This window comes from Diplotaxodon limnothrissa, linkage group LG16 (genome assembly GCF_057381915.1).
Source record: "Diplotaxodon limnothrissa isolate DT_005_m linkage group LG16, D_limnothrissa_male_GT1.1, whole genome shotgun sequence".
Lineage (NCBI taxonomy): Eukaryota > Metazoa > Chordata > Actinopteri > Cichliformes > Cichlidae > Diplotaxodon > Diplotaxodon limnothrissa.
The window spans coordinates 32,420,608-32,446,500 of NC_140611.1; the positions used below are offsets into that span (position 1 = coordinate 32,420,608).

The 25,893-nt window shown below is 39.9% G+C and overlaps 1 protein-coding gene across 1 annotated transcript; it reads left to right on the forward strand.

Moving 5' to 3' along the window:
* Positions 1 to 6,662: 6,662 nt before the first annotated feature.
* LOC146616496 (actin-related protein 3-like) lies at positions 6,663 to 24,919 on the forward strand. The gene is made up of 12 exons (XM_085375274.1): positions 6,663 to 6,849; positions 14,360 to 14,415; positions 14,574 to 14,698; positions 15,118 to 15,228; positions 15,441 to 15,536; positions 16,256 to 16,363; positions 17,727 to 17,870; positions 19,094 to 19,267; positions 19,865 to 19,957; positions 20,956 to 21,081; positions 22,569 to 22,652; positions 23,997 to 24,919. The coding sequence occupies exons 1-12, from the start codon at positions 6,806 to 6,808 to the stop codon at positions 24,090 to 24,092; spliced, it is 1,257 nt and encodes a 418-aa protein (XP_085231400.1). The 5' UTR covers positions 6,663 to 6,805; the 3' UTR covers positions 24,093 to 24,919.
* The last annotated feature ends 974 nt before the right edge of the window (positions 24,920 to 25,893 follow it).

The window sequence follows — 25,893 nt, forward strand, 5'->3', positions numbered from 1 at the left end:
GGAAACAGTTATCTCTAATGGCCCCATAAGTGACCATTGCACCATTATGCTAAGATTATAAAGCAAAGACCAAAACAACACATTTAAGGATTATTGGAAATTTAAGTCTCAGATGCTGAGAAATGAGGAGTATTGTAATTCTATTAAAAAATAATAATTTTAGATATCCAGAATGACGAAGCCATCAATACACCGATACTCAAATGGGAATATCTTAAATTTAGAATCAGAAAAACCTCAGTCACATTCGGTAAAAAGTTAAACAGACAAAGGAAAGAAGGGGAATCAAACGTAGTAAAAGAACTTATGAATCTTTATGGCAAATTGAACTGGACTGAGGAAAAAAAAGGAAAAATTAACAACTTACAATCTAAATTGGACAAAATATACCTTCATAGAGCCAACGGCACTTATTTGCGATCCAAAGCCAAGTGGATAGAAGAGGGTGAAAAGAACACTGCCTATTTTTGCAATCTAGAAAAACGTAAACAAGAATATAATTCAGTATGTAACCTAATAATCAACGGAGAGGAATGTACAGACCCTAAAAGCATTTCAAATGAAGTATTTACTTTTTACAGTAACCTTTATAAGTCTTCATACTCAGAACAAATTATCACCTCCTTCTTTGACAAAATCAGTATTTGGATTTCAGTAATTGATGATAATTTTAGAGAAATTTGTGATGAAGACCTAACTATAGAAGAATTTGATTTTGCTATCAAGAGCTTGGCATCTGATCGCTCACTGGGACCAGATGGAATAACAACTAATTTCTATAAGCACTTTTGGGAAGATTTAAAATTACTATTATTCAGTGTGTATTAATCAAAAGGAGCTTATGACAACAATGAAAGAAGGAGTTATAAAATTAATTCCAAAACCAGGAAAAGATAAGAAAAAACTAAGTAATCTAAGACCTATAACACTCTTAAATAGGGACTACAAAGGTTTTAGCAACCAGACTAAAAACGGGTATTTCTGAAATAATTAGCCCAACACAATCAGGATTTCTCAAAGGACAGTTGATCCAAAATAATATCCGCTTGGTTTCGGACCTTATCGATTACAATTACCTAATTGAGGATGATGATTTTATGTTGTTCTTGGACTTCCATAAAGCATTTGATTCTATCGAACACACTTTTATTATTAAGACATTTAACCATTTTGGGTTTGGAGATGCATTTCTGCATATGATCACTATGTTATACACTGATATTAATAGTTGTGTTTCTCTTCCAGAAGGCACATGTTCCAGGTTCAGGGTGGAGAGAAGTATCAGGCAGGGCTGCAGCATCTCACCTCTTTTATTCATTGTAGCCACTGAACTACTTGCTATTACTGTCATAAACTCAAACATCAAAGGATTAGACATAAATAACCACAAATTAATAATAAGTCAGCTTTCAGATGATACAACAATATTTCTAAAAAATAAAGAACAAATTCCATTGGCCTTAGATACAATAAAGATCTTTTCTGATGCTTCTGGACTACGCCTGAACCTGGACAAATGTGAACTCATGAGTATCCACAATTGTTCTCACTCTTCTTTGTACGATATACCTGTCAAAAATGAAATCAAATATCTTGGAATTTGGTTAACTAAATGCATGGCTGATAGTGAAGAAAAGAATATTCAGAATACAATTGGCAAATGCAAAATAAACTCTAAACCATTGGCTACAGAGAGATTTAACGTTGTTCGGCAGGATAATGTTAACCAAGGTTGAATCTTTGTCCAGATTAATCTATCCAGCTTATTCCCTAGCCATCCCACCAAGGATTATAAAAGACATCAATAAGGTGAATTTTAATTTCATATAGAAAAATAAACATCACTATATAAGTAACAGGGACTTGATAAAAGACTATGAAGAGGGGGGTTTAAGAGCAATAGATTTTGAAATAATGAATGGCATGTTAAAGATTTATTGGCTTGATCTTTCTTAAAAAATGATAATGAGATCTGGTTCTTGATACCATCTCTTATTTTCAACAGAGTTGGGGGGATCCAATTCCTATTAGTATGCGATTTTGAAATTTCTAAACTGCCCATAAAACTCTCCAAATTTCATCACAAAGTTTTGTTAAATTGGAAATTAATGTTTAAACATAACTTTAGTCTGTCTGTGAAGGTTCTCAGTCATCCAGGTCATCGTAGTCAAAGGAGCTTGCAAAGAAAAGCGTCTGGACTTCTTTAAGTTGCTTGAAGACGTTTCACCTCTCATCCGAGAAGCTTCTTCAGTTCTAAGGTCAAATGGTGGAGAGTCCCAGATATAAACCTAGTGGGAGTAACCCCCCACAGAGGGACAAAAGGACCCCCTGATGATCCTCTAATCGCCTGAGCCAAGGTGGGAAACTGGGCGTGGGTCCCAATCAGCCAGAGTTTCGGGTGTGTTCATTGTGAAACCTGGCCCCACCTTATCATGCGAATTCCTGAGGTCAGATGGCCCAGGATGTGAGTGGGCGTTAAGGCGTCTGGGAAGGGATCTCAATAACTTTAGTCCCCACAACGGTCCATTGTGGAATAATAGGGTGATATTGAATCGGGGGAAATCTACGTTTGTGGAAGAATGGATGACAAAACAAATTTGGTCTGTGACACATATAATGGATGAAAATGGAGATATACTTGAATTAAACAGGTTTAATGAGAAATGTGACAGGAGTTGCTCGTTCGAGCTCTATAAAAAGGTTTCACAGAATATCCCAACAGACCTTGTCAATACGATAAAGAACAATTTTTCAAATACACCGACTCCAAATTTACATACAATTAAACTAGATGGTCTTGACTTGGTTAATGAAAAATGCAATAATCACTTTTTGAGGAGGTATTTGGTTAACACTTTATATCAAAGTAGGTCAAAACACTCACTCATCTTTAAAGATTATAACAAATCTGAGATCTCGTTGATGATATTAATATTTGAAATTTCCAATCCCCCCCAAACTTAAAGAAGTCAATTTTAAAAATACAAAAAATATTTACCCCTCCAATGAATTTATGAGAGAAAGATTTAAATTTGTGTCAGACAACTGTTATATTTGTAAAACAACTTTGGAAACAACAGAGCACATGTTTTATGGGTGTGTGACAGTCCAGAATTTATGGAAATCCCTCCATGTCCTAATATTGTCCCAGTATGGAAATAATGATTTTTGGTCTTTTCAAATAGTGATGTGTCGGTTGCGAACGAAACGGCTCTTAGAGCCGACTCTTTGAAGTGAACGACACCCTCTCTCTCGCACTTTTTCCGCTTCACTCTGCACGCGAGGGAAGGGGGGGAGGGGCGGTAGTTACACTCGCAGTAGCACAGGAACACAGCCGGAGGGAGAGACAGAGAAAGAGAGCCAGGGACAACAACGTCACATTAGAAAGGTATAGTAATCATCCACAACTATTTTCAGTTGCAGATGATAAAGGATTCAGAAAGTTTATTCATGCAGGTCCATATGACAGAGAATATGCATGTTCTTTTTGTTTTCATATTTTAATTTATATTTCATTGTGTTGTGGTTTGCAGTGTTTTGTGTTGTTTCCCTTTACATTTGTTTAAAAGAAAAAGTTGAAAATTTAATTAGTTAAAAGTTGAAATGTAAATAGTTGGTTTTTGTATTATATTATTTATTTATTACATTTTATGTGGAGTGAATAAATAAAAGTATATTTACGGTGACTCCTAGAGACAAAACACCTACAAACTCCAAAACACGTACAAAACACAACGGAAGTACTCCAGGATGCTAGGCGCAGTGTTGAGCTTTGTACATGATTTGTCTCTAGGGGCTAGGGCTGGGCTTTTCCTAATCAATGAATCTAGCGATTAACTCATTCACTGCCAGCCATTTTCAAATCAGGTAACTCCCCACTGCCAGGGTTTTTGAGCATTTTTACTCATTTTTGAAGAGCCACAGAAAACTGTGTGTTATGATCATATAAACGCTGAACCTACCAAAATGAAGAACAGACTCTCTTCTTTCATCCAAAAAAAAAAAGCTTGTTTCTACCATTTTCCATTCGTTAGTAATCAGCTGTAGAAGAGAGGTGGGTTCCACCAAAAATGCCTGTTTTGACCAAAAAAAGGGAGAAAACGAGCTTTTTGTGAAAAATACATTTCAAGCAGAAAAGTGCCTTTGACACTAATATTTCTTGCTTTGTGACACCTCTAACATATAAAATAGTTTTTCACTTCTATAAAACAGAAATAACACTGAGAAAGGTTATGTTTTATCAAAACAATTTATTTACAAATATATGAAAAAATAAAATTCACTGACAAGCTGCCTGAGGTTGTATTCTAGCCCCTCCCATTGAAAAACGAAATTGACGTCTATAGACGTCAATGGCAGTCAACGTAAGTTTTTCAATTGACGTCTATAGACGTCTATAGACGTCAATGGCAGTGAATGAGTTAATTTTTCAATCTGATTCTATTTTGCTTTGATTCGATTAATTCCCCATTATTTGACTTGTATAGCAATTTCACATTTACTAATTTATATATCTCAATGAAAAGCACAGATTTCTTCATTTGAACACCTTTTAATAAAAAAATTGCAAAATAAAGTTGTAGTAGTAGTACAATCTTATATTACAGATAGCATTTAACAAGAAATGAAATGTGCAAACATATATACAATTAAGGAAAAGTTAACAAAACATTTAAAACATTTAATCCTTTGCAGAAGCTGCTCCTGGATGCCGTTGTTTGAGGTGCTGGTGCATAGCCGTCGTGCTTTTATGATAGGCCATTTCCACCTTACAAAGCCGGCAAACGACTGAATCACTTCCTTTTCTGTTAAAATATCCCCATAATGTAGAACTGTGTGTTCGGGTGGAGTGATTTAAGTCAACTGTGGCTGCCTCACTCATTTTTCCACTACTCACTGCCGCCATGTCTGTTTTGAAAGTGATGACGCATCGACGCACTTTTTTTTTTTACGAGGGGCCACTGTATATATTTATATGTAAACATAGATAAATAAAACCACGATGTTTTTTACATTAGTAATTCCTTTTGTGCATAATTTCATATTTTTATTGATAATAAATAAATTAAAGCAACAAAACAACCTGAAGAGCCGGTTAGGAGCCGAAAGATCCGGCTCTTTTTAGTGAGCCAAGCCAAAAGAGCCGGAAGCCGGAAGAGCCGAGAGAAACAAGCCAATTTATGCCATTTTATTTGCTTTATTACATTTGAAATAGAAATTGAAAGAGTTCAGTAACAGAACGTGTGTAACAACCACGCTTTTTTCAAGTACGCTCACTGGTTTTACTTAAACAATAACATCTAAGTATTTGGTGGAATTTAAAGATAACATAGAAAAAAGAGTCAGGCTGGAGTAGATCTGCTGCACTATGTCAGACACAGGAAACCTTCAGCTGGACGACCTGAATGAGCTGCAGGTATCCAGGTTACCTGTCGTCACTTTGAGTTGCACCAAAGGAGCTGGAATGGACTCAAAGTGTTTCCTGCTGATTATGCAAACAGTCATGACTTTGATTATACCGACTGTGCCTGAATGTATAACTTTAAACAGCTTCTTGGGCATCTGTTCATTGGTTTCCTTCATTTTTCTTGTTTTTATAAGTGAAAAGGGAACAGAGAAGCCCACCTGACACCACGGCTCGCTGACGTAGTGTCCGTAAGCCTCCCGGCCATCCTTGTCCTCGGAGTGATGGAGGGAGCGGGCGGTTAGTGGATATCCTGGAGGAAGATTCTCGAGCAACACTTTAAACTTCTCGTCAGTCAGAGCCTGACTCGGTGTGAGAGAGAGGTTGGGAGGAACTTGTCATGGCCGAATCAGGAAAACGGATGCAAATGCAGACGGAGACACTTATGAATGTGATAACAACACTTTATTTATAAGCTGTGGAGCAACACTTAAAGGCAATCATGTACTGTGAACTGAGTCCCATAGACAACAATGATGCTAAGTTTAGCTAGTAAAACAGTTTGCTAGTGTAGCTGCTGACACTAGTCTCATTTCAGTTTGATGGTACAAACGTAACAGGAGTGACATTATTGATATTTTACTATATACACACTATTTTGGAAAAAAGAAAGCTCAGTGGTGGAATCAAATATGACATTTCAGTCCAAGGTATTTATTTCTATTTCATATCATTTATGACTCCTGTGTGAAAGCTTTAGTTATATTTAAGGACAATATCCCCAAAATAAAGTCAGAGATTTGATCCTTGTGTGTTTCAGATAAAATGAAGACAAACTGATGCAGTAAATATTCTTTTATTGATGAGAAAAATTTTTTTTTTTGTTTTCTCTTTTAATTTTGAGATTTTTATAGCTTTTTTGCAACTTTAATTTCAGTTTTTTTTCAAACCTGGCTATATATATTTATATGTATAAAACCTTAAAATAAGTTAACTTTACCTTTTTTAACTAAGTAAATTTTAGGTTCATAGAAATATTAGTTTTCATTTGTTACTCGCAATTTTATTTTTAAAATTCCCTTAAACATAATTCATTCATTTTATTTTATTTTATTTTTTGATTGATTGCTGATTGATTTTGGCACTTTTGGTCCGCCACACTGTGGCCCCGCCCTATCTCGGTGATTGACAGCTCCGCGTCCCTGCCTGCGTCGCTCTGCCCGGCCTCCGCCATCTTGCCTCTCCCTGCCTGCCAGAAGCCGAGTGCGGAAGTGGAAAACGGCAGTGTGCGGGGCTTAGGGTTCCGCCTGTGGACGGCCAGCCAGATCCTCCAGCCGACACAGCCAGCTTTCCATCATATCTTAACGGTTTCGTAGCGCGCCAGAGACCCGGGGGGCAGAGATGGCTGGACGGTTACCGGCGTGTGTTGTCGACTGCGGCACAGGGTAAGCTGTTTAGTTCGGACCGCCGTGCAGGCAGACGGGCAGCCCGGGGGCTGAGGGGGCTGTCAGTGTCAGCAGGGGCAGCAGCCATGGGTGTGTGTCTGTGTACACTCACAGCTGGGCAGCGAGCGAACATGCTAACAGCGACTTATTACTGCTTATTATCGGGAGCTTCAGGGTTAGTTTAAACGCCTTCCTGTTCTGGTTCTCCTTCCTGCCGCTCAGGTGGTGTTTTCTGGTGCAGACCTGAGGCAGGAAGGGTTCCCCTCATTCATCTGGAGCTGGAAAATCTGCACCTCCGCTCTCATGATAATATCTGATGCTAATAAGATAAAATTTTCTTTGCTTGTGTTTGCTCCCACTTTAAAAAAAAAAAAAAAAGATTGTAAAAACGAGTGTAATTCATAAATCTCTTTGCTCACTAATTTGGGATTGAGCATGCGCGGTACTACTTCCTACACAGCCTACACTTCCTCATTCACGTTTTTTAGTCCATATATGGTCGTCTCTCGGCATCCGAGCGTGGTTTTTTTTTTTATTAACTTCTCTAATTTCGCCTCTTTTACCGGTCCGACGATTCTTCTCATAACGACTTGGATCTCGCAGATAAAAACATCTAAAACTTTGGCATCGGATGTTGTGTTAGAGGACAGAGGGGAAAAAAACAGAGAAAGACAATCTGAGCTCCTCCTGCAGCTCCTTGCATTGATCAGAGTACTGCTGTGCAATGCTCTTGGAATTTTGGTATCAATCCCATAAAGTAAATACAGGGCTAGCTTTGCAAATATTAATGCCGATACTTTTAACTTATAAAGCCAGGTTATGTAGAGGAGAGCAGTCTGTCATCCATTATGAGATGAATCATTAATTTGCAAATTCTGAACGTATTTTAATCACCACCAAATCACTGTCATTTTTACTTTACACAATAACTAGCTACAACAGAACAAAACACACCTTTCTCCCCTATCCTGCAATCACTCTCTGATTTATTTATTTATTTTTTAATTTGGTTGAAGCTAACAGATTTTTCTCACATGCTATCTAAGTATTACAGCCATGTCTATAAATATTTGGACAGCGACACAGTTTTTTTTGTGAATTTGTAGCTCAACGCTGCCATGATGGAAATGATTTTGTATGCGTGGTTTTAATGGAAATGCTGTGTTAGGTGTCAACAGCCTAATTTTGGGTGCAGACTTTCTGTTAGATGATGCATTAAACCATGCATGACATTTGAAAAATGCTGTTTCCTTTTCTATGAAGGAGGAAGGAAAGAGTTAGAGTCAGTATTGAAACATGGTCAAATTTATTTTAGTCTTGTGGGATATGAGAATGTTTTGTCATTTTCCAGGCTCATAGGTAATTGGAAATAAAATAAAATGTTAACAATTAGCTGAAGTTTTGGAAAGGGATGATTCTGAAAGATATTGTTCAGCTGTACTGTTCCCTTTTGGGGACTTTGGGGGGGAAATGAGGTCAGTCCATAAGTATTTGGACAGTAAAACAACTTCAGGGTTTTTTCCTGCTTTAAAAAATGTTGACATCCACCAAATAAATGCTGGCTCTTCACAGAAGGAAAATCACCAAGACTGTGAGAAAAATGTAGCCTTTTTACTCAAGCTGAAGTCATACTCATGTGCATGGCCACCCTGAAAGGACACTTTGGAGAAAGTTTTTATTAAAAACGTTGTTACTGTTGCCACTCCAGTTCATGTGAAATGAAGCAGTCAGGATGTGCTGAAAGTTCTACAAATCTGAAGAAATTATTGCATTAACTCCCTTGGAACTGCTGCCCCTTTCACACGCTGCAAAAACTATAAATGAAAGGATTGTTTTTAATGATTGAACCACGCGATGAGTTGTAAAGATGAGCAGGACTGTTTTCTTTTTTATGAATGAGGAAGGAAGGCGTTAAAAAGTCTTTCTGTGAATTATATTTTTAAACCTTTGCTTTTTTTGTGCCCTAAAAACATGTTTACAACATTACAGCTGACATCATTTCCATAATGCTGCTTCATAAATGCTGCATGATGCATTTAAGGGCAGATGTTCTTTAATATTCCTGTTTAGGACATGCTGCAGGTTTACAGTTAAAGGTGATAGAAAAAATACACAAAAGTGTTTAGGGGGGAAAATAAAAAGAAATTAGGATGGTTTTCTGAGGTGAAGGTTTTGGTTGTTGGAAGCATCTTGTGTGTGTGATTATACACACAACAGTTGATCTAATGTTTCTGGTCATTTGATGAACAAAATGAATCTAAATGTGAAAAGAAAATGATTACAAACTGGTGAAAGGTTAAAAGATCTTTGGTGGGCACCACAGTGCATTCAAAATGCACCAACTGAGTCGTGATAGGAGTGCAGCTTTATGTAATGGCTTGTTTGAAATATTAAAATTGACTGTGCAGCCATTTTCAGAGGCTCAAACGCTGCAAGAACGTGAACAGTAACAAACAGAGGGAGGTGTTTTTTTATCCTAACTACCTGCAGCCCTGGCTAAAAGGTGGTGCCGGTGTGATAGGTGTGCTTGCTCTGTTAATCTGGGCTAAACGTGCCATGCATTGCTTGCATGTGGAGGCTTGAACTCGTCACAGTGTATACAGCTCGTATCAGCAGCCTGCCTATCCCCTCAGGTTGTTAACCAATCTACTGCAGCGAAATCTGTGAGCCAATTTCTCCTCAGCGAGCAGACTGCTTCATAATAACCCTCAGGTTCCACTTTTATACCCATGCAAACCTCTGACCAGAAGAAAGAAGAGTTTTCTATTTTTCCAAGTAGAAACTTTGCGGCGGAGGCACACAGTGCCAGCTGTGGGCAGATGTTTTACAGCTCTGATGGGGCTCAGCAGCTGCCTCTGACTAATACAGTGACCGCTTCACATCCTTTTACACATCATCAGGCCTCTGAGTGGCCAAGATGATATTATCAGATTAGACTGAAAGAAGCTCAGTCACAGTCATACTTGTTTTTTGGTTTTTTTGGACACCAAAGCTTCCTTAAAAAAAACAATCGCAGGTGTTGCAGCTGAAGTTTGGGTGGAGTCTTCTGTCTGAAGCAACCTGTGGGGGTCTCCTGACATGAGTTCAGCGGTGTCATAAATAAAGCTCATGCTGGACTTAAAAACTGTGTTTTCCAATAAAAATAAAGGATAATTTAGCTAAAGGCAGCATAAAACCTGCAGCTCGTGTTGTCCTGTGCAACGATGTGTCCGCTGTCGTGCTGGGTGACGTGCTTTTTTCTTTCTTTTTTTTTTAATTTAAAAGCGTGTCCGGGCAGGTCAAAGTAGGCAAGCTAGGACGGCTCTGTGGAATGAAGGTTTTCAGAGGACTTGTTGTTGTTACACATGTGATACAGCTGTTTGTTTTTACGATTGCCAGCACAGGGTTTTTCATTTTTAGCTGTGTCCAAGGCAATAAAACCCTGAATCGTGGTCATTTTTGTGATGAAATTTTGAAAGTTTATTTTCTTTAAATAAATGGGAAGTTGAGGTTTAGGAGGTGGATCAGGTTAGTGGTTTTATTGGTTCTCATTTTTCTCAGAAGTTTAGTTTTCTAGTGTTTATTCACACACTTATAGTTTTAAACAGCTCTTTGTGTCGCAGAATAATGTTTGTGTGAGTGTTACTCGTATCATAAAGTGCTTTGAGTGCTTGAAAAACTAGAGAAATGCAGTATTAACAGAGTCTGTTTACCATTCAAAGTTTGAAGCCATCACTTGTAGCATGTGTCAGATCATCATCATTAATAACTCTGTAGCTGTGACTTTAACAACATGAATGTGACTAATTACGCACTGATGAAGGAAATTAAGTTGCACAACATTTTTTATGGCAACTTTTGTCAGCTCACTCTTTTCCTTAATCAAGCAGCATAAATCTTTAAGGTTTCCTCAGAGACAAACAGCTCCAGTGCTTTCCAAATGGCGACCCTTGGGATTTTGTGTCAGTTAAATATTATCACTGTAAGCACACAAAAAGTAATGAATGATATTCAAATTTACTGCATTGCTGAAGACCGTTTGCCTTCTCCTCTCGCTGTCTGAAGCATACACTCTGGAAAAGATGAACCTAGCTTCCAGGTATCTTAAACGATCACTTTTTAATGGCCACTAGGGGGCGAGAAATGTGTTTGCAAAAGGACTTCCAGTCCTAGAAAAGTCTGAAGACCTCTGTAAACACTTGCCTGACTAGTGACTGTTGTGACGTCATGTCCAATGTTAAAACACCAAGATGGTGACGACGAAACTGCTTAGCTCAAGTTTTCGTAACGGGATGTCAGTGGGTGATGTCATAGCAGCTATGGGATACATTGCTGCCTGATTCACAGTCACTCATATGTCAGCAGTGCTTTCCATGAGCGTTTCTGCTGCTCCTTCTTGGCCTGACTGAGGTCCAGAGGGATGCTGCTCACTCACAACGACACGGTAAATCAAATCCTGCTTTATCATCCTTTGTGACCCTGATGATTCTAATTTACAACACAAACATCCTATTTATAGATTCAAATTCACTGAGGTCATAGCTCACATGAGGTGATTTCCCACAGACTCACGTCACTGTTTGACTTTGAGATAAACTTTCACAATGCAATAAAGGCAAAAAATATATTTTGAAATTTTCATTCATTGTTATGTTTTGTTTTTTTTTTAATTTATTTTTTTTTGTGAAAGGAGCCATTTAGGATGTAAAACAAACTGAAAGCACCACACTTACATTTCATCACGAAGAAAGAAACTGTGCGTTCACCGCGCCTGTTCACACTTCTTCTCTGTTTGGGCTCCACCAGCCGAGAAACTCGTTGCTAGCTTTGTGTGCTGTTGGTGCAGGTGAAGCTGTCTGCAAAGCAGCCCTCAGTTTCAGGCTGTGGTTTTAATGCTGTGGCTGGTGGGTGCAGTTATCTGTTCTGTGTGGCTTAAAATAACTTTGACTAAACCAAAATTCATGCGATAAGCTGCATGGTCTCTTAATAACTCTGCCTCAGTTTGTCGCTGTGAGTGTCTAAAGTACAAAAATCTGAGCTCATGTTAAGTAAAAATATTGAGTCTGCTGAGTCTCACCTGACAATTCAGTAAAAAGAGACACAGCAGACATGGTGACATCATACAGTAGGTCTCCAGGCTCCAGGAGCACAGGTTTGGTGGGTTTCCCTCAGAGTTTCTGCTGTGCTGTTTTTTCTGGCTGCACCTTAAAACAAATAAAAATCTGTGCTGGCCAGAGCTCTGTTAATATTTCAATGTGCTGTACAGATAAAGTGTGAAGATGCCAGATAAGATTTTACCGTATAACCAAAAGTTGTTGAGCTGAAGCGGAAAAGAGAGAACTGGGTGGTGTTTTCACTCTTGCCTGTCAGCTCGTACCTCTTGCTGTCAGAGGACTTTAACTTTATTTGACCCCAGAAACATAAATCAGATGGTGGAGCACATCTGCCTAGCTGTGAAGCAGAGTTTCCCTTTTTGTCTCCCAGCTACACAGACATGCGTAGATCTGCAGAACATGTGGGCTTTCTAACGGGGATTTTTATTTTTTACATTTTTCTTGCACATTTTTCACAAGTTATCAGGACGATTTAGTTATTTTTATGTAAAAGCTGATGTTTTCTCACAGGCTTTGGCAATGAGATCAGACAAAACAAGCAGTTAAAAGCGGTTTTTTTTATTTCTATGTTCACCATCCCAGCCGGTTTCTTCTTAATTGTACATCTCTGCTTCCTGTCTGTATTTACTCTACACAAACTGCAGCGTTTCCTGTGCATCAGAAGGTGCTGTGCAGGAAAAAGAAACCTGTGATTGGAAAGGAAACTCAAAAGCCATCATAACTGTCTTACAGGGTAAATATTCTAAATAGATGTTTGTTCCTGGATAAATCTCCTGAGGTTCATCGTCTCATTTTAAGGAGTTTCAGTGAAATATTACAGCAGCTTGAGGTCAAACAAATCTAATGAATTCATCTGTAGGTGAAAAAATTTAGAAAATATGGGAGAAGTGATGACATCATTGAACATATTTTGTTCACAGTTCAATTTTTATTTTTATAGCCATAGTTCAGAACAACAGTTGCTTAAAGGTGTTTTATATTGTAAGGTATAGACGGTACAATCAGATGATCGGCTGTGAGTAGCTTCTGGTGACTGTGGGGAGGATGAACTTCACGAAGAGCACAAAACCTCAGATAGAACCAGGCTCAGAGAGGGGCAGCCATAAGCTTCGGGCTGTTTTAGCAAGTTCCCATTTTACTTTTGGAAACTGTAGAAGTAAGACAGCAGTCTGAGAGAGAAATGCTCTGTTACGATAATAAGATACTGTGAGGTCTTTAAGAGTTTGAATGAATGAATTCCAGTCTAGAAGTAAAAAGTACATAAACTAATTTTTCAACATCACTCTGAGACGGGGATGTTTCTAATTTTTCTAACAATAATCATCAAATGAAAGAAAGCAGTCCTACATTTTTAATTAATCTACACATTGAAGAACATATACTGGTCCAAAATGACTAAAAGATTCCTCACAGTATTGCTGGATTCCAAGGTCATGCCATCCAGAGTCAGTATGATTAGCAATGGTGTTTAGAAGTAGAAAATTAGGCCATTATGTCTGTAAGAGGTGTCTGTAGTTAAACTAATTTATTAATGTAAACTGGTCTCGTAGGTAAATATAGGTGGGTATCATCTGATTAGCATTTAGTTAAATGTTTATTTACATTTAAATATTTTTTTATATTTTAATAATATTTGTTCCTGATTTCTTATGAAGAAGATCAAAAGCGAGCAGCCTCATATGAATCTTATCTTTAAAGTTGGTATTTGAGTCGTATTTTTAGCACATTTGTTGTGCCATAACTTCAGCGTCTTTGAGATACTGCTGATGTCCTTCCGGCTCCTCGTTTTGCAAAGATGAATTCAAAGCAGCCACTGTTGTGACCAGGATGTGGTTTGTTTTGCCCGCGGTGCTCTGGCATTCGTCAGCAGGGTCCTCTATCGGTCCCTCGGGCCTTGTGTGCAGGAAGTACAGGAGCCCTGAGCCGGGATCACATCTGGTTCACATGTGCCTGCGAAACATTGTTCAAACAGAGGAGAGACAGTTGTAAACTCAGTTCTTTGATGTTAAATCTGAAGGTGTGCTCTCTCAGGATCAGCCATTCTTAAATCTTAAACATCTTAAGTCATTTATCATGCTTACAGATTCTCTCGTACTGCAGCAACGCTGCAAATGCAGCTGCCCGAGTTATATGAAAGACGCTTGATTTCCTTGACAAACATAGACGAACATAGTTGACCAATACAGCATGAATGGCTCTTTCAGGGGGCTCCCATTAGCAATCCCCAGAGTCGCTGCTGCTTTTGGCACCCACCCAGTGCGCCTGAGGGACAGTGACGCCATTGATCAAAACGATAGGGCCAGAAATAATCTTTACTGAAGGAAAAGGCCTCGCATACAAATGCAGTTCCAACAGACTCGATGTCCATGACGTGCAGCCTGTTTCCCTGTAGTGAAACTGATTGTTGTCTGTTGCAGTTACACCAAACTGGGGTATGCAGGGAACACAGAGCCACAGTTCATCATTCCATCATGTGAGTATTTTGCATCCTACGTATTTAAACCAATTCCGCCAACGGGCCTCTGCAAATGTTTGACATTATTCCACTTTTCTAATGTCTTTAGTCATAAAATGCACCAGATTTTATCAGTTTATTTTCTTTCTCTGTTTAATTCTCTCTTTTCTCGTCAGGTATCGCCATCAAAGAGTCGGCCAAGGTCGGGGACCAGGCCCAGCGTAGGATGATGAAGGGGGTGGATGATTTGGACTTCTACATCGGAGATGAAGCCATAGACAAACCCACGTATTCCACTAAGGTACGAGACCTTTAGAGGAATACAGAGAATCCCGGTCGATGTGAATTTCATCTAAACAAGGAGAGATTGGATATTTTATCAAGGCTCAAGCTGGGCTACTTGGTTTTGGGGTGCATCGTGTAGATGTTTCTCTGTACCCGAGACAGACTAACAGCTTGTGAAGAGGCAGACTCAGGCAGCGCTCCCTTCTATTTTTAATTTGTGAGAACTGCAGGCTGAGCTGGACTCCCAGAGCTAAAAAGTGGGATAGATGAGAATGTAGGAGTATCTAAATTTAGTGGATGGTCTGTGACTTTGCTGAGGGTTCAGCTGTTGAGTGTTTGGAGGCTGAGGAAGGAGAGCTGCCATCTTTAGCTTCCCAGAATAGGTTTCTGTAAAGTCACTAATGTCACTCATTAAACTGAGCTTTGTTGCAACAGTGGCCCATCCGTCACGGCATTGTGGAGGACTGGGATCTAATGGAGCGCTTCATGGAGCAGATCATCTTTAAGTACCTGAGGGCCGAACCTGAGGACCACTACTTCCTGTTGGTAAGAGTCTTAAACACAGGGCCTCTCCAGTGATGTTAAACATTCAGTTTAACTGCAACAGTCACTTCTTAGAAAGATAAAGATAAATGAATTTAATGCTCTGCCATGAATATGTTTGAGTATTTGTAGATCTGTGTTAGTGTTTTTGATCTGCAGAGTTTTACTGTTAGGTCCAGACTTGAGTCTAACTGTACCACATCCTGTGTTTGCAGACGGAGCCTCCACTGAACACACCAGAAAACCGAGAGTACACTGCCGAGATCATGTTCGAGTCCTTCAACGTACCGGGGCTCTACATCGCTGTGCAGGTCAGGCTCCCTTACCCTAGAGCTCTAGTTTGTTTGTTTAACTGTGGAGGCATGTTTGTGTCTTTATTTTGCAGTGAAGACTAGAATTAATTCAACTGCACAGGGGGTAACTTTATATAGGAGTGTAAAGTTTGCAATAATAGGGTCCTGGAAATTTTATAGGGCAGGTGGCTCTAGCTGGTAGCTGTCAGCTAGTTGGCCTCTGTGTGCTGTTGGAACCATTTGGAACATTTTTAATGATGTTATTCATCAACAAAAAGGCCGCTGTGGGGTTAATTGTACTAACAGACCGTATAAAAAGTCTGTGCTTCAGATTACTGAGTGAAATTCTGGAGTTTTATTTGCACTAATTAGCAGGTATCTGTTCCTGTGTGACGCGCCCATACTGATACTGATATCTCAGTGTGAGATTCAGTTCAACATAAAGCAAAACTTGAGATTCTGAAATGGATTTTACTTAAAATACTTTTAATGTAGCGTTTGTTTTGTATGTTCTATTATAAAGACACAAACGAGCCTCCGTATGTGAACAGAATATGAATGTATATGGAGGAATTTGAAAGGTTCCGTTATAGCATGTCTGTTTTGAATAACTTTTCATATCATGTGATCATGTGACCATGTTTAGTTCACAGCAGTGTGTCACGATCACTAGCACTGCTGAAGTGTGAACATACTGTGAAGTGTGTGACATTCCCGTGTGTATGTGTGCGCGACAGGCTGTGCTCGCTCTAGCTGCCTCCTGGACATCCAGACAGGTCGGGGAGAGGACGCTGACGGGTACCGTCATCGACAGCGGAGACGGCGTCACCCACGTCATCCCTGTGGTGAGTATACAGATCACGCCATTGAAGGACACTCATCCCTGAGCTGCACTTATTTTTGTTTTCTGTTCATTAGAAGAAAATAGAAAGTTTCAGAGGGGAAGAATCGACAAGGCAACCGAGAAATGTTTTGTGAAACATGAAATGAAAGTGATGGTTTGAAAGCTTAAAATTAAAACATTTCTGATTCATTTCTGATCTGTTTACCCACCTCAGTTCATTTGAAGTAAAGACAATCATTTAAAAAACATTTAAAAATCGAGCAGTGGAGGGTCTGGTGTTTCTTTTTTGCTCAGTGAAGGTAAAATGGGAACAGAGCAGAGTTCTAGTATAACTTCCAATGTGCACGAAGAACCAGCAACACTTTTGTTTATAGACCGAGTTTATATGATTGGTGTGTTTCGACATGTGGCTTTCATTACTGAAGTCGTGCCTGAAAGCGCTGCTCTTTTCTTATAAATGTACCTTTTATCATTTTTTTTGTTCTGTAATTTACTGTTTATGTGAAAATTAAACATATTTTTTTGCATTTCCTCGTAGCTTTTCCCTGTTTTCCCCTTTTCACCAGGCTCCTTAACTGTTTTTTTCCCCTTTCTGCCTTCAGTGTGCACTACTACCTTATTGCAGAACCTCTTTTATTGAAACGATCCATCTTGATGTGTATATGAGACGTGAAATGTCGAGTTTCTAATATAAATCAGAAAACAAAAGTCCAGAATTTAATCTGATATCTTAAAAAAGCAAACAGTTTCGGAAATGCGTTTTTAAACCTTTGGAGAAACTAACCACTCACATGCATCTACTTCCTGGTTCAATGACTAACCAAACCAAATGTTTTCTAGTGTGTGCTTTAGGAGTTAAATGGAGTTTAATGTCATGTGTACAGGAAGCAAGTACACTGTTTTTGTTCATTAAAAAATGCTCCTGTGCTAATTTTAATCAATTATTTCTACAGCGTTTTAATTGATTGCTGTTTTCATTATGGTCATTTGTAACTGTTAATAAAAACAGATGGCTTTCATTTACCTGTGATGCAGAGCAGCAGTGTATGTTTCTTTGAAGTCTTATAGACCGTGTGCAGTGTTTATATATTTTTCCATTTTGCTGAGTAACCGGATAGTGCCGATTTTAAAAAGTAGGGCAGAGTGTCTCGGAGGCTGGAAGAAATTACTCAGTTTGAGGAAATGTGCTTGCAGAATTCGTTCTGAGGCTGAATCAGCGAGTCTGCTGAGCACGCTCACGTCTCCGTGGGGCCTCGCAGATGTGATGGAAAAACACATCCAGCTTTAGCCGCTGGAATCTCTGTTTGGTTGCAGATTGTATGACATCCTCTGTCTTTCTTTCTCCACCTGTCTCTTTCTCTTAGGCTGAAGGTTATGTAATTGGCAGCTGTATAAAGCACATTCCCATCGCAGGGCGAGACATCACCTACTTCACCCAGCAGCTCCTGAGGGAGAGAGAGATCGGCATCCCGCCGGAGCAGTCGCTGGAGACGGCCAAGGCAGTGAAGGTACAGCTCCAGCTCCCACCGCCGCCTCTGCGGGGGAGGCTGTTATTATAGTTATTCAATGTGTCAGCAGTGGCATGCAACATGTTGGTCTCCTGTGGCTGTAGAGGCTGAAAGCATCCCCTTGCTCTCTCTTTGCTCTCACACACAACAACACGCTCAGTGTGGTGATAATGTTATTGAAGAATGTTCTACTGACAGTCATTAAAATATCATTGTCATACTGCTGAATAGCTACAACAAAGACAAACTGCAGCATTCAAATGCAATATTGTGTTTTAGTGTAAAAGGATCGGCAGTGTTATATCTGTATAGCCCGAATTTTCTGTTTCTGTGCACAACAGAAGCTGAACGCTGTTTAAAAAAAAAAAAAACAACAGTATGAGACTAATTTCACTCCTTAGATTAAAATGCTTCAGCTGAAAAAGAGCCGGGGCACTCGAGCTCCGTTTGCTGCAGTGACAGCACCGGACTCCGCTGAATTATTTTTTAAATCAGGGAACAAAGTGGGACTGCACTGCATTTATCTCACAGTGACAGCAGGTGGCGCCATCAGTCTGTCTCAGGCAGCAGGCGTCCTTCACACACAGTTTCCCTGAAACTCAGCCTGAGACGATTCCTTGTGGGACACAGACGGCACACTTCAATATTTTCTCTGTTTTTTGCAGCTAAATTCGTGTCTCAAGAATTCATTATTTTTTCCTCCAATTAATTTTCCAACTTTCCCGGTCACGGATTGATGTGACTTTTATGTTAATGCTCTTTCTTTTATTTTTCCTCCCTCTGTCAGTCACTGATTTGCCCCATTTCTCCATGTTTCCTCTATGTTTATTAAACAGCTTGTTATCCAGGACTTTGTTCTGGATGTCAGGGGCCATTCTTCATTACCCCGAAACAGAAAACAAGAAATGAAGTGAACTGAAATAATTAACATTAGCACTGTCTGTCGTGCATATTGCCTATCGTGTCTGGAAATGTTAATTCCGGTGCCTCCTGGTGTGCTGGCACAGTGTACCCCAGTCCCTGCAAATCAAAATAATGAGTATGGGGCGCTGTTAGTGCTGCACGATTCAAATGTGTCGGTGCCTAATGTTCCTATCACTCCGGCATTACAACCCATGATAATAGAAGCTGTGACACAAATAGAGCCGCGATGATTAAGTTGGCAGATTCTGCTTTCTGTGACCTGATATAACACAACTTTTTCCTGTTGCTCTGACCACCAGGAGCGGTTCAGCTACGTGTGCCCAGATCTAGTCAAAGAGTTCCAGAAGTACGACACGGACGGCTCCAAGTGGATCAAGCAGTACACCGGCATCAACGCAATTAGCAAGAAGGAGTTCACCATCGACGTGGGCTACGAGCGCTTCCTGGGACCCGAGATCTTCTTCCACCCAGAGGTCTGTCTGTGCCGTGCAAATCATGAAACGCAAATTTGACCTGCTGTTTGTCGCAATTGGGTGCTGAGACATGTGGGAAATTGTGGTGTCAATATAGGAGTTTATCAGGATTGTTTACACATGCACTTAAAGACAAAATGTTAAATTAAAGGGAATTTGTGAGTTTGTTTACTTTACTTTGCAAGTTAGTAAGCAGCTAGTTTGACACACAAAGCTGTGGGGAAACCAGTGTGTGTCCTGCTGTTATGCTGCTCTGCTGCAAACTTGCAGGACTGTAAAGAAACAAGTCTGAGGTGTTCTGCTGGATAAACTATTAAAGAGCCCAAAAATTAAACAAATGAACACACGCCCCCAGTCCCACGACATTATTAGGCATGCACAAAGCTCTGATATTTTGTTATGGCTGAATTAGGGTGGCTTGTGAATGTTTTCTGCTGCTCATAAATGCTGATTAGGTGGCTCTGCTGTTACCTCAGTGAACCACCCGTGGTAATTAACTGCACATCTTTGTTTTATACTTTGCTGTTTGAAGGCTACATTTAGTATCTACCTCCACGCTGCACCCGACGACATGTCAACCTTGTTTCTTCCTCCTAGTTTGCCAACCCGGACTTCACCCAGCCCATCTCCGAGGTGGTGGACGAGGTCATCCAGAACTGCCCCATCGATGTCAGGCGTCCTCTCTATAAGGTGAGCTGACACGCATGAAGACCAAACATCTCAAAGAGTGAAAAAATCTGCATTTTTGTAAGACTTATTCACATCATGCTGCTGTTCGGGGGAGAACTGAAGCACACGCTCCTGTTTGTGCGTTTGATGGATTGTTCAGGTAAAAAAAAACAACAACAACAACAAAAAAAAACAGGTCAAAATAAAAAGATTACAACAGGTGGACATGACACTGGCTGACAGAACAGATGGTGTTCACCATGCTGAGCTCGACTGTTTTCATGAGCCCATGGAATAAAACATGTTTGATATTATCCCAACCCCATAGTGGGAAAAAGACAGACTTAACACGACCATTTGACACCAAACCATCGAGGTAACAGGAGCACGGCACAGCTTTAGCAGACTCACAGCTGTCACATTACATTTTCACTCCATTTTATCATAGCCAAAAAATTATCCAATAAATAGTTTCTTGTATATTTATAGAAAATTGAGCAACAGTGTGATTAATGTTTATTTTTTTATTAGTAAAAATCATCTTTGTTCAGCATGTGTGTGTTTTCTTTTTGGTAAATCGCTCTAAAATGACGTAAATTAAGGTGGAGAGTTTCCAAAAAGTTCAGTTACGCAACTGTTTATAGGATCATCGTCTTCATTAACACCATATCCATGTTTAATCTTTAAATATCAACATTGGCATGAGTACAGGTATATCTCTTAGAAAGCCAGTATTACTCAGTCTTTTTAAGGGTCTCATGGGAATGTTTGTTTAGTTTGAAAGAGACAGGAGTGAAAAAGTAAGAATCACAAGTCTTGAAATGTTTTTTTTCTTTTTTCTTTTTTAAAGCTTTTATTAAAACAAAATCATGTGACGTGATCATTTGTTGGGTTTTAATGCATTTTGAGTTTAGTTTGTAAGAGTCATACAGGCCGCTGGTCGGCTGCAGGTCACTGGTGTTAAGCGTTTGTGTGATTTTTCGTAGCTCTGTAATAGCGGCGTCCTTTTTCTTCCACAGAACGTCGTCCTGTCGGGAGGCTCCACCATGTTCAGGGACTTTGGGCGCCGTCTGCAGAGAGACTTGAAGAGGACGGTCGATGCCCGCCTGAAGATGAGTGAGGAGCTGAGCGGAGGCAAGCTCAAGGTGAGCAGAAAAAATGAATTTACACTGGGCACGGATCGATAGTTCTCAATCAGCTGAATTACAAAACGGCACACAGGTTTATTGAAAGTAGATGAACTGATTTCAACAGCAAATTTCTCCCTATAAAAATCTAATGAGGCTTAAAAAGATTAGAAATATTTCAGGCTCAGGTATGCAGGGCACAGTTTTTTATAGCTCCATAGATGCTCAGGTCATAAAGGTGATTCATTACGAGCGGACCTGCAGCTGTAAATCTACCTCAGACGGTAGAGGAGCAGCAAGCAGCGACTGCAGCTAATTTAAGGCGGACCAGAATGTTCTGAACCTCAGAATAAATCTCCTCGGTGTGCGTAAGTAGAGCAGGAGCAGGTTCAGGTTTAGCAGAAATGTCCAGAACCTTCTTGAAACACTTATTTAAATCACATGCAGATAAACTTTTAAGTTTTAAGTAATACCAACCTCCTAACTGTTGATTCAGGTTTCTCTTACTGTACTAAAAGCTTTCCAATAACTGTTGGAAATGGAGTTTTTCAGTCATGCCAGCTCACGTGACCACAGTCTACACTTAAGTGAATAAATGTGCTGATATCAGAGCGATCCGTCCCTAATTTTAACGTCTTTACACTGAAACCCTTCCAGGCCACACGGTTGCAAACTTGTTAAGTATAATTTTGCACCGTCCTGGACAGCTGGTGGGATCAGGCTTTGTGAGTCAGGATTAGAGAGATATCAGATCAGCAAACTCTTCCTTTTACTCATCTGTGACAAGGTACTCCTGACTCTCTTCTCCATCCACCCCGCCTCAGCTGGACTCTGTTCTTCTCCTCTCCTGTGAACCCTCACAGCTATTTGTCATTAAAAGGTGGAATTACAATTACATTCAAGGAAAACAGGATAGGATCTTCTTGGCCTTGATTTTGTGAAGTTGTTTCAGTTTGATGTCACTTGCTCGATGTCGTTATCCCACATTTATTTATATTAAGATATAGTTGACACACTAGGGGGCACCAGCAATCACAGGTTGTATGTAGATGTTGTCATCACCTGGTTTATTTGTTACATGGGTTGATTAGTGGTGGACGCACCGTAGAAACCACACCCGTATGTTATTGATGGATTCCTGTTCTGCTCAGAAAAGCCCAGTAAATGTGAAAATATTCACAAGTAAAGCATCAGTTACTTTTAAGTATAGTAACTTTTAAGTACTAGTAACTTTGGCTAATTCATAAAGGTCTGAATATAAGGCGGCACTTTCTTTGGTTTATTAAGCTCCAAAAACAAAGTCTTAAACACTGATTTAGATTTTGAAAACATTGAGAAACTGTCAGTCAGGGTTCGTGCACGGTTGCACGGTTTCAAATATAATCTGTGGTGATCAAAGTGACTAATTCTTGTAATGTCACTACTACAGAGTCCTCCCCTGGCTGCATTCACTCTGTAGCTCTCTCAACTTCTGAAATAATCTTTCCTCTGTGTTTCCTCCGCAGCCCAAACCGATCGATGTCCAGGTCATCACTCATCACATGCAGAGATACGCAGTGTGGTTTGGTGGATCAATGTTAGCATCAACTGTAAGTATTTCTCATGTTATCATCATCATCATCATCATGTGGTTAAACTTTATTGCAGGAGAAGGAAATCTGCTTTTAGATTCACCCGCATGTCGGCTTTGCTCCCGTGTGGCATTTAAGGCCACACGCACTTTAGTTAAGCCCTCATTTATTGTGTCGTTTCTTTTAGTCCCTCTGAGTGGAAGTGAGTGCTGTGGGTGGTTGTGACATTTCATTATTCTTTTTCCTCCCCTGTCTCTTGATGAGTTATTTGTGTGAGTGAGGCGGATAATTTTATCAGCAGGAAACGTGAGTGGGAGCGGAGGTCTGACAGCTGATTCACCAAAGGCTAATTGATGTTAAAAATCGAATAATCCGATAAGAATAACAATCCTTTTCATGTCTCAGGATTCACAGTTAAAGAAAGTTTTGTCGGATAATCGCAAACATCTTGAGTTTGTACCTCGACCCCTGTTTACCCCCGCGGTTTGGTCTAAATTTAGAACCAATATATCGATCAGTCAATCAATCAAACATCACAAAGGAGTCGTGCTTTTAATAAATACACTCCAATTCAAACCCACTCCAGCACACGTACAGTTCAAACCTCAAACAGTTAATTAAAGAAAAACTAAACTAAGATAAAGCCACAGACTGTATGTAAAAGATGGAAGTACTTTTCAGGTTTGTAAAGTGAAACCTGAGTTTTGAACTTTAAAATAATTTGCACTCTGATCTCTCCCTGAAAAGTTTGAATCTTTCTGCCAAACATAGTAAAGTCCTCCATCAGCCTCTGTGTATTTATTACACGTCTGCTATATTGTTATTACAACAGCATTCTTTATAATGACCAGCAGGGGGCGACACTTCTGTTTGCATAAAGATTTCCAGTTGTGTAAGAGAATAAAAATACAGTTTTATTCATCCCAAATTTAGGAAATGTTTGCTCCAGCAGATGTAGTAGTAGTAGTAGTAGTAGTAGTAGTAGTATGGTCATTTATTACAGTCTGCGAAGATCATCCATAGAGTTGGCTAATGGTTTTTCAGTTAAAGGAGAATGGACGGTACCATAACTCGCCTGGTTGAGCAGGTCACCGTGTCATTTCCTGTCAACTCTCTGTACTTCCCTGTTATAGAAATAAGCCCCCAAAATCTCATACTTTTGTCACGATAAGCTACTTTTAGATCTTGGAAGCTTTGTGTTTTGTGCTACTGGATGTTTCACATGAGTTCAGCACCGTGTTTCATCCATGTTTTCAGCGATAACAGTTTAGTTTTCCACCACGCCTCCTGTTTCAGATCTTTGGCTGCTGATTGTTTGCAGTATTTTAAATGTTGACAAGCTCCTGTTTTGTGTTTCCTCAGCCGGAGTTCTACCAGGTGTGCCACACCAAAAAGGACTACGAAGAGATCGGGCCGAGCATCTGCCGCCACAACCCCGTGTTCGGAGTCATGTCCTAACTTTCTGGAGTTTTGCTGGCAGTAGGAGGGTGGGGTGGGGTGCGGGTGGGTCTGAGGCAGTGATGTTAGGCAGCGCTTGGTGGCATGTGGAGGTGTGTGCAAGAATCCAGGAAAAGGAGGAAAGAAAAAAAAAAAAAAAGAGCCCAGACCAAACAGACGGGCTGGAAAACGTGTTGTGAATGTTTTTCCGTTTTCTTGTTTCTTTTCTTTTTGTTCTTTTCATAATGAGGGAAAACAGTCTGTAAGCCAAAATGATTTTAAGACAATTTCTGGATCTGTTGAGTGGCGATGATGATGACGGTGTTGGTGGATGTTGGTGGGATGGTATTTTCCTGACACCAGAACATTATTTATGCGAATAAAACGCGAGCCCAGGCGAGATCTGGTGACTCTCTGAGATCACGCTTAGAACATATTTTTGTCCTTTTTTCTTTCAGCTTCAGCATCTGCCTGTCTGTTTGCATCCTGGGAAGAGCTTGTTTATATTTCATACTAAAGTTTTTATATGTAAAACTTGGGGAAATCAGGGGTTGAAATAATGTTACGAATATCAGTGCCAGCGAGAGACTGTTTTAATCCTCAGTGCAGCTTTGATACGCAGTATTTACTGAATTCGAGTAGGCGTTGTTCTTTTATTCCCCGCGTCCTCGCTGTCTGCCCTCTCATTCTTCACACACAGACCACGTCAGGTTTCCAGGAAAGAGAAGTGAAACTGAATAAGGATGACTGTCAGATCAGTATTGTTAGACTAGAAGTCTTTTTTTTTTATTATTAAATACCAAATTATGAAAAGAATGGGATTTGTGTATTTAATGCAACATTCCAATAAAGGCTCAAATTTGTTTCTAAGCCCCGCTGTCGTCTTTGTGACTCCTTATTAGAGTAAAGCTCAAGTATCCATCTCAAGATTAAGAGGTGACTATGTTAAACTATTTTTAATCCCAGATCGGTCGAAATAGAGTGGTAATAGAAACAAACCCTCGACTGACCAGTCTTCTCAGGTTTTGGAGTCTTTTAGTCACCCGCCTTCAATCACTGCTCAATCCAACTAGCAACAGTCCCCCAAGGCTTTCCATCTGTGGGCCCAAACAGGCCCCTCCCCAGGCTCAGCTCCAGGATGGTCTAGGTGAGGTTCCTTAAATCCAGTAGTGGATCTATAAAATCTTACATGGGGGGCAAGGGAGGACTAGGGAGGGTGACATGTGAAAATCCCCTATATGTAAATGGAGTCCACATATATGCCCCATGTCCTAGCACCTCTAATGAAGGCGGCAATATGAGAATCAGTGATGGTGTCAGTCTTTGACCAAGTGTCAAGTCTTTTTCTAAGAAGAAAATAAAGCCTAAAAGTGACTGTTCAGCAGCATCCCATCAGGTAGGATGGAAAGAGATGGAAATGGAATTATTATAAGCCAAAAGATTAAGTAAAGACCTCACCTGATCATAAAATCCAGGATCTGATTTTCCATTTTGAGGCCTATAAGAAGTAATGACTCTCATGATAAGAACAAACCACCTCAGAGTCTGAGGGTTTTATTACCATCAAACATCAGGAAATAGGAAGTTCAGTAAATCACACCCCAGAAAATATCCTTAAAAAAATCGCTCTGAACTTCTGACCTTCAAAACTTCCTTTGGCAGAAAAAGTCAGGTTCACTCTGCAGTTGTTCCAAGCACGAATCCCACAGAGCGGCGAGTGATGAGGAAACTGCAGCAGTTTATAAAAGTTTATAAAACGTGACACGTGGTTAATGTCTGTCAGTGGCAGTCTGCTGCCTCCAAGATTGACTACTGACACATC